The sequence below is a fragment of the Protopterus annectens genome, chromosome 14.part0, assembly GCF_019279795.1.
Source record: "Protopterus annectens isolate FY-2018-M chromosome 14.part0, PAN1.0, whole genome shotgun sequence".
In the NCBI taxonomy this organism is placed as follows: Eukaryota; Metazoa; Chordata; order Ceratodontiformes; family Protopteridae; genus Protopterus; species Protopterus annectens.
In genome coordinates this window covers 420,367,175-420,381,669 of record NC_056748.1, presented here as the reverse complement: position 1 = coordinate 420,381,669, position 14,495 = coordinate 420,367,175, and the positions used below count along the sequence as shown (strand labels likewise).

Sequence of the window (14,495 nt, the reverse complement as noted above, 5' to 3'; positions counted from 1 at the left end):
TTCCACAGGAAACCAGTATAAAATTTCAGTTGGGGTTGCATAGCAAGAGAAGGAACAGGAAACTATGGCAACTCTGGCATACTCAGTGTTGTTGAGTGATAAACCAGTGAGTTCCCATATGAAAGAGCAACGGATGACACAGGATGAAAATGAAGAGAATGTGCCAAAGGAAGATGCTCTGCAACTTTCTTTAGAATGCCTGCAGGAAATGGAGAACAAAGAATGTGCCCTCAATTTAGAAGGAAATTGTCTAAGAGAAGAGTTGCTTGATTTCATACAGATGGACAGGCATGTTAAGATCAATGAAAGAAACAGACTACAGAAAGACAATAAAACCCAAAAAGTTAGAAGTTAAGATAAAACAAATGAACACAGTCATTAGGACTGTTCATAGAGATTCATGCGATATAACAGAAGTAAACAGAATATACTACTGTGCAGCTAAATTAATAACAGATAAAGACTTACCACAAACACAGGGCAGTAAAGGAAAGGAAGGGGAGAAATCAAATGCCATCATGAAAGCATTGAATAGAGAAAACTATAAAAAAATGAAGACAAGAAGTGTCACTGTTAGAAGAGTATAGAAGAGGGAAGAGATCAACAAAATACTCAGAAAGATAAATGTGATAAAAACAATGCACAGTATCAGAACAAATCAGGATCTATTGTGCCCTATCGTAAATAATAAACTAAATCTATCAGCACAGGCAGAAAAACGTTGAAGATATACAGATAAATATAAAGAAAAAGTACAAAATAAGTAATTTGTTGATTACCCAAAAAAGTTTTATAGAAAATTGGGAAACAAGGCAAAAGAATTGAAACATCACCGAAAAAAAGAAAAAATAGATACATTTTGAAGAAATATCTATGAAGATCATGTGGAACATAACAAAGATGCTAAATGGATAGAATAATTAAAAGAAAAATTAAGAAGTTCAACTGTACAGGATATGAAATAGGATGAAGCAACTTCCAGAGAGATTGAAACAAAGCTAATAATAGCTCCTAATTGGAAAATCCTAGGCTTAGATGCAGTACATAACTTCTGGCTAAAAGTATTAACATCTTTACATGAAGATTTAGCCATGAGTAAGAACTATTTGTATGCGCACCCCGAATAGACACCAACCTATTTAACAACAGGAAAAACAATGTTCCTACTTAAGAGCAACCTGCAAGCTATCCTAAAAACTATAGACCAGTAACTTGCCTTCCGATGACCTATAAACTATACACTGAAACTGATGTCAGTAGAGTGTATAGTCATTTAGAAAAAAACTCAATCATGGCAATAGAACAAAAGGGTAATAAAAGAAAGTCATATGGAACAAGTGATCATTTGTTGTTAAATAAAGTCATAATAGAGAACTGTTAAAAGGGGAAGAGTCTAAGTATGGCATGGATAGACTACAAAAAAGCATTTGACAGTATCCCACATTCATGGATAAAAGAATGCTTAAAAATGTATAAGATATACCCTATTCTGATCAAGTACATTACAGTAACCATGGAACAGTGCACTTAAGCCATGATAAAGGACAAATTATTATTCCAGGGATAAAAATCCAAAGGGGATATTTCAGGGTGACCCTCTGTCACAGCTGCTCTTTTGTCTTACCCTTAACCCATTAAACTGTCTACTTAACAGATTAGGTAATGGCTACAATTTGGCTCCTGAAAAACAACAAAGTGTAAAGACTTCTCACTTTCATTTTGTGGACGATTTAAACCTATATAGTTGAGGAACTGAAAGCACAACTACAAGTGGTCAAAACTTCTTCAGATGATATAAGAATGTTATTTGGTCTTGATTAATGCGCAAAAGCAACCGTTAAAGCAAGAAAGCTTCAGCACCAAGAAAGTATCACTTTGGGACAGGAATGTGATATAAATGAACGTGAGAAAGAGGGCGTGTATAAATATTTTGGAATTGATGAAGGATCAACAATAAAACATGAACAAATGTGAATAAAACTAAGGAATATTTTAGAAAACATAGATTAACATTGTTGACATCTAGGAACAAAGACCAAGCTATAAACCAGTTAGCTCTTCCTGTCCTAATATAGAGTTTTGGAGTGACTCACTAGCCCCAAAATGTGTTGGATAGGTCTCATAGAAAAGCAAGACAGATGCTTCATGCTCATCAAATGATTTATAAAAATCAGGTAATACCAAGACTATATATTCTACATTCTGAAGGCGATATGGGCCTCCTCGAAATTGATTACATGTACAGAGTTGCAGTTGTAGGACTGCATACATACTTGCTGACCTCACGAAACCCAAACTTAGTGAAAGTTTTAAAACATGAGGAGAATAAGTCTAAGATGACTTCCCTGCTTAATTTAGTAGAAGTATATTGGCTTAAAGCGGGAATGCAAGTCAAAATAGAAGTAGATAAAACTCAGGCAGCAACTGAATGTGCCAAAAAACAAAAGAAAGAAAGAATATAAGGTGAAGGATCAGATGAGAGGGCAAGAAATGTGGAAAATGCATAAATATAGTTGCAAGTGTAGAAAACACTTAGAATAACCTCATGTTGTTCAGGACCGAACACAGGAATGGTTAAGGAAAGGTGAATTTAAACCAAAAGATGAAAGGCTGATATTGGCAGCCCAAGACAGCGGACTACATATATTCTTTATACTGTACATTGAGCATGTTGGAGAATCAGACAAATGTATGTTTTGTAAAACAGAATTGGAAACAGTCGCACATCTTGTTGCTGGTTGTGATATACTAATAGCAGAAGGACTGTATACTGAAAGGCATAATAATGTGGCAAGACTGCTCCATTGGGGATTATGCAAACGTTATAATACTGAAGTAGCTGAAAAACACTGGCAACATGAGCCACAAAGCATTATAGAAAATTATGAAGTTTATATCACATGGGATCACCCATTACTAGCAGTTCAAAGAATAGATTCAAGAAAATCAGATATAGTAGTCCATGAAAAGAAGACAAAAATATCCTTGATTATTGAAATTGCTACACCCAGTGACTACAGTGTCTTACATACAGAGAGACACAAAATCATAAAATACCAGGATTTGCAGGCAGAAACAAGGGCAATGTGGAAGAAGGATACCCAGATAGTTCCAATAGTAGTAGGAGCAATGGGTCTTATAAAAAGGAATTAACAATTGTACTTAGATAAATTAACAATACATGTAACTCCATACAAATTGCAGAAGGAATCACTACTGGGCACACTGCGGGTGCTGCGAAGAGTACTTCTGGATAACATCAAAGACTGAAACAATACTAACTTCATGAACTTTAATCTTACTTTGACTTAGGAATAGGGTCCATTCCTGTCATGGTATTAGAAACTCAAAAGATTTAGAAAAATTAAGAAAGAGAAAAAAATCATACATATTATCAGAAATAACCTCATTTACTTAATTGTGAAATAACAAAAATTCACAAGCCTATATGCCTTTTCAACAGCCCTCAAATACATTCTTTCCCAAAAACAAATGTTCTTCAGCATTTCACTCAGACTTTTGTTATAAAATTCAGTATTCATAATTACTGTAGATCCCCCTTTATCAGTTTTTGTAATATGAATACTAAAATCAGTTGACAATCCTTTCAAACAGCTATGTTATTTTGATATTATGATATTTTTTATTAGGTCTACTTGTTAGAGCTTTTCTGATTTCCCTTTCATAGGCTCTGATAACTGGATGTAAGGGTGGATTAAAACCATTAGGCACTTTGAAGTCTACTTTAGACAGGTTATTTCTACCTTTTTATTTTTTTAGGTGAATTGTATCAGCAAAAGAAGTGTGTTGCTGTGGATAGATGAATGGTACCCACTTTGACATATCTGGTAATGAACTACTGGGAACTCAATATTCTTAGTAATATTGAGGGGTTTTTTATTGAAAAAAAAATTAGATTTTAACTAAACAAATTGATCATGACAATAACTGTATTTAGAAATTTGTGAGCAAAAAAGAACAATATGAACAAGAGCAAACAATAACAACTATTTTAGGGTTTTGATAGAGTCAGGGCATATCAAGCATTATTGATAATATTTTTGGGGGAAGTGTAATAAAAGTGAATTGAGTGATTTTATTAACAGGATCAACAATAGTACTTATTTTCTTGGATTCAATTACAGTAAGGACCGGAACAAAGTTAGTTTTTCAGATGCTAAATTATATAAAAAAAGGGGTACCATAGTTTTGAACACAGCTGTCATTTACAGTTCATAGGTTAGTACTAATCTAACTGCCCTTGTGGGCCATTTTAAGCCTATCCAATTACACCATGTAAGAATCAAACCATGCACCTTGTGCCTGGAAGGTAAACACCTTAACCATTACACCAACCTACCACCCAGTTGATATTTATAAGAAGAATCGGCTATTTCACACTGCAGCAGTATGCAACCCACATGTTTAAAAAATAATACACTTAGGGGACAATGTTATAGGATGAAACAATAGAGATTGTTTATATTAGGACACACCGTCTTACTTTGCAGAGGAGTGGGTGGTGCCGACTTAACTGACACCGTAATGGGCTGTCAGTTAAGTGTTTGACACATTTTATTTTTTCAGTTGTTATTCCAGTTGTTTAGTTTTTGAAATATTAAAACATTTAATAAGATTAAAGTATGAAAAATGCAAACTGTAATGGACGTTACTGACAATGTCAGTGAAAGAAAGCCACACACGTTCACCAAGGGTGGTGCTCTGTCCCTGCATTTCTTGCTTTACACAGTTTTAAGTGCCTTGCAATCCTTTTGGTTGGTTAGGGATGTTAACCCCCCCCCCCCCACAGATGTTATGCTGTTTGTTTTCTGTCATATTCTGAGATAACTGTTATGGCGGCACAAACCACTATTATCCAAGTACAATGTGAACCAGCTACTGCCAGTCCAACGACAGATTTGGGTTCTTTTTACTTCAAAGAACCCTTACCCATCAGCAAGAAAGGACTCTCCAGGAGCAGAGCAAGAAGGAGACACGTACGACAAGTCCAAAGTGTGGAAGAACAGCACACGAGCTTAAGGACGAGGAACAGATGAATAGTTTGGTATTTAATTTATCTTCTATTGAACTTACACCAGCGCAGCTTTCTGTACTTAGTAGAGGACTTTCGTTTGTCCCAGCTAGAAAATCAGATATGGTTGATGTGATTAAAGATTTAAAGATGTTTTGTAGAAGTCTTCAACTTAAAATTGAATTTCCACAGATAGCTAATGAGGTTAACTTGTTTAAAAAGCCTAGTGTTTATACACCAGAGTCATCCAGTAATTGACAGATTTTTAATGGTCTGTGAAAAAGATATTAGGGAAGCATTTGGACATAGACATCATTCTGCATTTTATAATTTGAGTACTGCTGAATCAAAAGCTTTAAATGAGTTTAAGGATATGACCACAACTGAGATCCAACCTGCTGAAAAAGGCAGGGGGATTGCTGTAATGGATAAGTTGTTTTATTATAAGCAAATGTTAAAGCATTTAAGTGATACCTCTGTTTATTCATAAGTGTCAGAGGGATTATGGGGAAGGTGTAATTTTTAGTTTTTGATTTACGTATGAGTGGTTCAATTTCTGAAGATTTGTTCAAATATTTTGAAGTGGAGCATCCCACTGTTCCAATATTGTATGGCCTACCCAAAATGCATAAGGACATGATCAGCCCACCTATGAGACCCATTTTTCTAGTGTAGGATGGGCAACGGAACCACTTTCTATATATGTGGAGAAAACTCTGAGCCCTATCCTGGATACTGTGAAGAATGTACTTAAGGATACAAAGTCATTTTTTAACTGAGTTGTACAATAATGTTTCTAATATCACTGGTGAATATATCTTTGTGACGATGGACATAGAGTCTCTTTTTACAATTATCCCCAATATATGGGGTGTAGAGAATATAAGAGGATTTTTTGAATGGGAAACATACTTTTTCTAACAGTAAAGTGAACTTGATTTTTATGCTTTTGGATATCATTTTAGAGAATAATGTGTTCATTTTTAAAGATGAGTTTTAGCTCCAGAAAGCTGGCATGGCTATGGGTACAGCTTGGGGTGGGAGGATGACATAATGGTTAAGGTATTTACCTTAAAGACACAAGGTGCAGGGTTTGATTCTCACATGGAGTAACTGGCTAGGCTTCAAATGGCCCAAAAGGGCAGTTAGCCTGGTACTAATCTATGAACCTATGAACCTATTGTGTGAATAGCTATGCCAACCTAGCCTTGGCACAATGGGAAGACATTAATACTACATAATAATGATTATTCTGGGTATATCATTTGGTATACCAGGTTTGTGGATGACATATTTTTTTCTTTGGGGTAGGTCATTCCAATCACTTGACATGTTTGTTGAATATTTGCACAGTACGATATTGTTTTTAAAGTTTACTTGTCAGTCCTCAAGGGATGAGATCCATTCTCTTGATGTTACTGTAAAGAAGATGGATCTCAGATCTGTATGTACAGGCCTCTATAGGAAATCGAGTAGGAAGAATGCCCTCTTGCATAAGAACAGTATGCATCCTACACATATTTCTTGGAATGTTGTGAGAGTGCAAGTCCTAAGGATTATGAAGTACATAATGATGACATTCAGTTGGCAGTGGCCCTACAGATGCTTAAACATGATTTCCTGGTGAGGGGCTACTTGGCGAAAGAGACAGATCAATGTACTGAACAATGTCTTACGGAAAAAGAGTTGAAGGGTAGACCCTATTTTTCTGATCGTGTAGATGCTAATAGTTTGAGTCAACAGGCTAATAATAATAATAATATCTGAGTTCCTCTAACGAATTTGAGTGATGTGAACATTTTCTGTGATATTTTTAAGAAAACTTGGAATATATTACAAGTGTCAGAAGAGCTCAGGGGAGTTGGGAAAGACAGACCCTACTTTTCTTTCAGAAACAATCTGTCATTAAAGAGACAACTTTGTTATAGACCTTATAAGCTTATAACATCTATTGATTCACAGAGACTTGGGACCTATCCTTGCAAAGTTTGCTCTGCGTGTCGCTATATTCACATAGATTTCAGTTATAGACATCCACAAGCAGGCTTTTTGATTGAATGTAAATTTTATGCTGACTGTAAAACTCGCAATATACTCTACTTCAGTTATTGTGAGGTATGTCACATATTTTACATTGGGAAGACCAATCGCTCATTCAAGGATCGTATTTTGGAACATGTTAGGGATATTAGGAATGGCAAGCAGAGCAGTGCTTTGGCATAACACATTAAGAATAATGGGCTGCAACATACTTTTAGGTTCTTTTGTACTTCAAGTTATGGCAGAAAATATCAAGGGTGGTGACATAAAGAATAGGATGGAGTCGGCCAAACAGACGTGGATTCTTCAGTTTGAAGCTGACAAACCACCAGGCATTAATGATGCCATAACTTTGAAACCTTTTCTTCGTGCATGTAGTTTGAAACATTAATGTGTAATAAGGGTTTTGTATGTTTGTTGTTTGTCATTTTTTATATCTTTTATTGTTTTATATTTTATTTTGTATTTTTGTATTTTAGACTGATTTAGGTGTTTCTTAATTGGATGCAAGATTCTATTGGCTATTGTAGATTACTTTGAGCTGAAAGGATGTTGGAAAGTATATTTGCTTGATTGTTTTTGTGAACAGTAGTCTGATAAAGCTATTTGTATCATGAAAGCTCTTACTATCCTGTAATAAAAGCTTTTATCCTAAGGCTGTATGTTCTGGCATCTTGTTGTCTCTCTTGGAATACATATTTTGTGCTTGATACCACATTCATCCAATACTTAACGTGTTTTGCTCTGCATATTCTTAAAAAATATGATTCATATGAACATTTACTACTTGAAAAATAGTAGCTCTAACATTATAAGACTGGCCCGCGTCACACTGGGACGATGCTTGCTGCTATGAATCCCGGGTGCCTAATATAAACAATCACCAAAATAAATTACCACTGAGGCTGAAAAAAACAAATATAAACAATAATCAAAACAACTTAGCACTGAAGCTGAAAAGAACAGACCCTGGGATTCATCAATACCTACAGTAAGTCTGCACCATTCTGAGTAAATAGACAACACAAGTATAACTCACACATTCCTCCTAATTTTAGTTTTCCTACTGATTTTCTCTCAGCTCTTTAATACTGAGGGGGATTCATAAAGGTTACTACAAAGAGTAGACTACATGTACACTTACTGTAATCTTTCTGCGAGACTAGAAAGCACAAAAAATGTGGTATGGATGTTTTGGATGTTTGTGGATACAGATTGTGTATAGTTAGTGTAGGCGTTAATGAATCTGGCCCAAGAGACTTTACTGCAAGTATTACATGAGAAATTTCTTTTAAAGTGTACTCTGAACAAATTGTTAAGTCTATCATAAGGAATAAAGATAAGGAAAGCTCTCATTAAAATGATTTTTATAAACAGAACACAAATTGTTCTTTTCTTTGCCTCTTGTTTTTTCAACTGACAGTTGTGTGCTCAAGAACATTATACATAATAACTGGCGAATATTGGCTAGAAATGAAGAAGTGTTTCAAACAGTGGGTGATAAACCCACATGTATTAAAAGGGGAAGAAAACCTGAAGAATTTGTTAAAAAGTAAGAAGGTTGAAGTTACAGAGGGTAGTAGAAAGGATACTAACAAATGTTTTGAATGTTCAGTGAGTAGGTACACAGCATAAGGTCCTAATGATTATTGTGTTTCACCTGGAAAGGCTTACATTCATAGTATGTTGTTTATTATGCCCAGTGAACCCCCTGTGAATCATATTATGTAGGGGAAACCAGCAGAACCTTTAGAAAACATATTTATGAACATCACGATGCTGTTAAAAACAAAAACCTCACTAATGCTTTGGCTAAATATTCAATTTCTTGTGTGGGTTTTAAAAAATGTATTATTATTTTTTAGTTGAAGTTGTTGATCATGTGTCCAAGTACTTTAATGGGAGAAAAGATGATGAACTTGAATTTTGTGAAACCAAATGGTAGATTTTATTGAATGCTCATGTTTCCCCTAGACTGACTGGTGTTAATTATAAAGCAGTTTTTCAGAACTAGATATCTTGAGAGATGTGCATAAAAAGAGGGAAATGGGAGGGGATGTAATTAATTCATCATGTGGTTCTACACATTCAGTATAAAGTTGATTGTGTTACAGTATTTTATTCTGATGAAGGCTGTTTAATAGTCGAAAGTTCTCAATAAATTGTATTATTTATTTTTCTCTGCACAAGAGAGTTTTTCTTAGTTTAATGCTGATTTATACATTCTGTGAAGCCCTGTGGATTTGTTAGCTGTTCCTTGTATAGAAAAAGAAAACAAAACATTTAAAAACATGGACGAAGAGACTTTAAAATCTATGTAATGAAAGATAAAAACTGATCATTAGTTTCTAGCAATAAGAAATATGCAGACCTTTGTCTCTGGTATTGCATTGTTCTGGAATATGTCATACATTTTGGAAAAGGAAGGAGGAACATTTTGAGGTAAAGGTAATCACAAAAATTAGAAAGAGATGAAATTGGCTGTAGTTCTTCCTTTTGTTCTATTGTTATTTATGCTTCCCAGTATGGCTCATACCTCTTAAGTGTACCTCATTTAGGGTTACCACCTGTCCCACTTTGCGAGGGACAGTCCCTCTTTGGGCAGTTGTGCCCTGCAAAAAATTTGTAAAAATGTCAAATGTCCTGAGATTTTAGGACAAAATTATTTCCTATAATTTATGTAATAGTTGCATAAAACAGTTATTCTGTATCTGAAACACCTACATGTTATAAGAAACAGAATAAGCAACTACATTTTTACAAGAATAAGCTTTTATTTAGGCAAAAAAGTGAAGTTCTGTCCTTTGTACTGGCTGTGGATATGCTTCAGCTTGCAAAATCTGACGTTTGTACTAAAAATGTCCCACTTTGGGCATTTAAAAAGGTGGCAAACCTAACCTCATTACGAGGAACGTACCTCATTTGGCGTCTTAAATGTTCCTCGAAGTTCCACAGTGAAAGGATCTGTCACACATTCGGTATTAGATTTTTTTTAATTGATATACACGGTAAATAGAAATTAATCATTTTAATTCGTTAAAAGATTTTCTTTTATACGTTAAAGCAGCAGATATTACCATCCTATGACCTTCCTAGTTGCAGTTGTTAATAAGTATGTGTTGCACATTTTGCCCATTTGTTCCACATTAAGAGGGCTAGTTTCCTCATTTTGGAGACGGAAGGCTGAGAGCTATGGCTTGTCGATCAGGACATGATTAAGAATTACTTATGTTCATTCTAGTAAAAACTTGAACTAAAATCAGATAGTTTAATTCACGGTGCGAATTTTCCAAACAAATGTAAACTGAGTACAGAAAAATACCGTATGAAGTAATGACAAATTCTCACCCATTCACCGTCTTTCTTTGTCGAAGGGTTATTTCTTCGCCCTTTTGGCATTTTACTGGAAAATAAGAGCACAGCTTCTTATATTATGGTGGTTTCGACTACACAGATCAATACACGGAGAGCTATATTCGTTTATTACATATAGCTGTGTTTTACAACTGATTGATATAATTCCCCGTGTTATTACGGACAGAAATAATATTTACAAATTACTCGCTGCCGAGTCAACTTGCAGCGAAGGGTAAACAACGCTCCCAATTCTGTCCATGAATTTCAAAGCAAACGAGAATAAGAAAAATAATAATCCCAGAGAAGAATGTCGAGGATCAGATTTCACATGTTCACTGCATGATAAACTGGAACATTCCACGGTCCACTTTCACGTTCAATTTCTTCTTAAAGTTGACCATGGTTGATTTGTAACCATAGCAACAGACAGTTCGAATGATTATTTCCTGGTACTCTCCAAAAAAATGTCTGGTATGGTAATAGCTCTTAGTTACTGAAAGAGCTTAGTATGACTTAGGCTCATCACATTCTAGTGCTGTACACAATGGTTTTGTGTGTGTGTGTGTGTGTGTGTGTGTGTGTGTGTGTGTGTGTTACTTTGTGCAAATGAACTTTTATTGGGGTAAAGTGTTGTGCAGCCAGCAAAAGGGTTCCAAACATTTCATCTTTAAATACTTAAAGGAAATTAAAAAAAAAAAAAAAAACAGTTCAAGATATCCAGCAAAGAAATCTGATGTGCTCTGTGCAGTGTAATATTTTCAGGTATAAACATGTTATAATTTTAGCATGTGTGCTTACATTCATAGTTCAATATGTCACATACTCCAAATGCAGGGGAAATGGTTATGCTAGGATTTGGTAGCATCACCCAAATTAGGTGTACCTACGGGACATTTCTGGCTAAGTCGGCTGGGGACGCGACAGTCTGGCAATAGCCACATAGGTCCAACAATCGTTATTTCCTACAACCCTGAATTGTAGCAGCAGGGATCTATTCAAACACATCTATTGATAACTATACATAATTGCTTACCCATATAGTCCTTGTTAAAGCCTTTCCAATATTTTGTATAAAGCAGTTTTACAGCAAATAAATGTAATAATCGATGTTTACCTTAGCAAGGGAAGTTGTCATTCCTGTTTCATGACACGACACTTCAGTTTCTACCAGGATTCTGGCAACAATTCACGAAAAAGAAGTTATGTTCTTACCATAACGTTCCATCTGTACTATTGATCTTCATTCATTCATTACTGATGGGTGTCGGTTCTGTCCTCGGAACCTAGTCAGCCTTGTAACAAGCTCGTGTAAGCCAAAAAACTCTCAAGCTAAGCTTTTACCCACAATACCCTTCCTCTGTTACCTCATATCGAGTTTGCCTAACATAAGTAAAGCAGAGGCTGTATCTGGGCAGAAAAACCCTAAGAACAGGTGCAGGACCCTGTACAATCCCCCAGGAGCCTTAGGAGGGGGAAGGAGGGTGGGACGTAATGAATGAATGAAGATCAACAACTTATGGTAAGAACATAACTTCTTTATCTGATGTTGTTAATCTTCATTCATTCCTTACTGAGGGGACAGAGTCCCTAGCTACCTTTATTCCTGGGAGGCCCTTATGGGAAGGATGCTCTTCCCCAGGAGGCCAAATCCAATTTGTAATGAGTGATAAAGGTATGAGGGTTAGTCCAGGGTTGCGGCTACACAAATTTCATTCAAAGAAACTCTGGCATGGAAAAGCAACAGAAGTAGCTACTGACCTTTTAGAGTGTGCTCTGAATTTACAAGGCAGAGGAGTCCTGTTCTTTTAGTAAATCAAGGTTATGCAGTTTCTCAACCATTTGACCAAAGTTATCTTTGAGACAGGATTACCCATTTTTGGTCCTGAGAAGGCCACAAATAATTGGTCTGATTTACATATTGATTTAGTTCTGTCCAGGTAAAAACGTAACTGCCTATGTATGTCCAGCAAGTGAAGGCAATATTCTCCTTTATTTGAGTAGTTGGGAAAAAAATACTGGCAGGTCAATTGTTTGGTTAATCGTCAGTTCAGAAATAACTTTAGGTAGAAAGGATGGATTAGTTTGGAGTGATACTCTGTCTTTGTGAAATATCATATAGGGCCGTCTGATACACAAAGCTTGAAGCTCTGAGACACGTCTAGCTGATGTGATAGCTATCAAAAATAAAGATTTCCAGGAGAGGAATTTTAGATCGCAAGTAGAGGCAGGTTCAAAGGGGGATTGTGTTAGAGATTGCAATACTAATGTAAGTTCCGAGGTTCTATCGGTTCCCTGGAAAGGGGTCTGATATGTAGCACACCTTTTAAGAATGTTTTGCAGAGATGGTGGGATATAAGGGAAGAATCTTGAAACCCACTATAGAAATTTGAGATAACAGCTAAGTGCACCCGAATAGTTGAAGCTGCTGCTCCTGAATCAAGAAGATTTGACAAATATTCCAAGACTACACTAACTGGAGCTGAGAAGGGGTCCAGTTGTCTTCTTTGAGACCAAATGAGGAATCTCTTCCATTTGCTGAGATAGGTTTTCCTGGTGGATGGTTTATGAGAAGCCAGAAGGATATTACGCACTGAGGAGGTGAGGTTGACCTGCCTGGCTATTAGTGGAAGTGGAGGAACCAAGCTGTCAGATTGAGACTGGAAATGTTCAGGTGAGTCAATCCTTGTGGGTGTGAGATCATTCTGGAGAGGGATCCAGAATCCATGGGCAATCTAGTAGGTGAGGCCAAAGGAAGGGAAGCCATACTTGTCATGGCCAATAAGAGGCAATGAGGATTACTCTGCTTCTCAGATGAAGGGCTTTCTTTAGAAATTGGGAAATCAAGGGAAAGGGTGGAAAGGCATAGAGAAGTCCCATGGAACAATCGTGGATCAGAGCGTCCCTTGGGGACTTTCCTTGTGGGGGGATTAGGGCAAAGTAGCTGCTGCATTTGTGGTTTGCTGGGGAGGCAAATAGATCGCAGCAAGGCTGGCCCCATCAACTGAAAATCTTCATCGCACTAGTAGGATTGAGGGACCACTTGTGAGGCAGTAAGATGCGTTTGCTCAGTTTGTCTGCAATCATGTTGGAACTCCCGGGAATATGCGTTGCTATCAGAAAGCGATTGGAAGCTATCACCCATTGCCAAATCCTCATGGCTTCTCAACATACACGGTAGGATTTGGTTCCCTCTTGTTTGTTGATGTACCAGACCACTGACATGTTGTCTGATTGAACTGCAATATTCCCTGATGGAAGGATGGGATGAAATGCTTGCAACGGAAGAAGCACCGCCCTCAGTTCTAGGACATTGATATGCAGGTTGGCCTCTATATTCAACCAAGTGCCTTGGACCATCTTCCCCTGGTAAAGCCCCTCCACCCTATCAGGGAAGTGTCCATGGTCACTGTGGTCCTGGGCTGTTGAGGACAAAACAGGCAGCTCCATTGTTGTTTGTCTGGCTTCATCCACCACATTAAATCTTGTTTGCATCTTTCTGTTATTATCGGAGGGATAAGGGGTGATGTAAGGGATACCACTGAGTTAGAAAGAGCCATTGTAGAATTCTCATGTGTTGTCTTGCCAAGGGAACCATAGTAATTGATGCTGCCATCGAACCCAAGAGTTGAAGTACAGTTTGGGCTGGGACTAGTTTTTGACAGAGTATCCTACGGATCTGCAATCTTATCCTGAGCAGTCTGTGATCTGTTAGAGATACTAGACAAGAAGTTGTGTTGAAGATCACTCCAATAAATTCTAGGGATTGAGAAGGAGCTAGGTTTCACTTTCCCCAATTTATTGAGATTCCTAGATGTTCTGTAAGTCTGAGAGCATACAATAGCACTGTTTCCAGTAGACACTTGGTGGGGGCAGTGAGGAGCCAATTGTCCAGATATGGAAACACTCAGAATCCTTGTAGTCTCAAGTGAGCTGTTACTACTGCCATGCACTTGGTGAACACCATATCTCTCAAATGTACAGATTTTTGTAGAATGTCCAGATTTTTACCTCATATTTTTGGATTGTTCCTCATAAAAATTGCATTGTTTGACAGGTCACTGGGATG

The 14,495-nt window shown here is 36.8% G+C and overlaps 1 protein-coding gene across 1 annotated transcript in view; it reads right to left on the bottom strand.

Annotated features, from left to right (window-relative positions):
- Nucleotides 1-10,890, bottom strand: part of TEX36 (testis expressed 36) — a 259,127-nt gene extending 248,237 nt beyond the window's left edge. The window contains exon 1 of the mRNA XM_044056189.1: nucleotides 10,421-10,890. Coding sequence (XP_043912124.1) covers nucleotides 10,421-10,471 — 51 coding nt within the window. The 5' untranslated portion in view covers nucleotides 10,472-10,890. The remainder of the gene's footprint in view (nucleotides 1-10,420) is intronic.
- Between the last annotated feature and the right edge of the window lie 3,605 nt (nucleotides 10,891-14,495).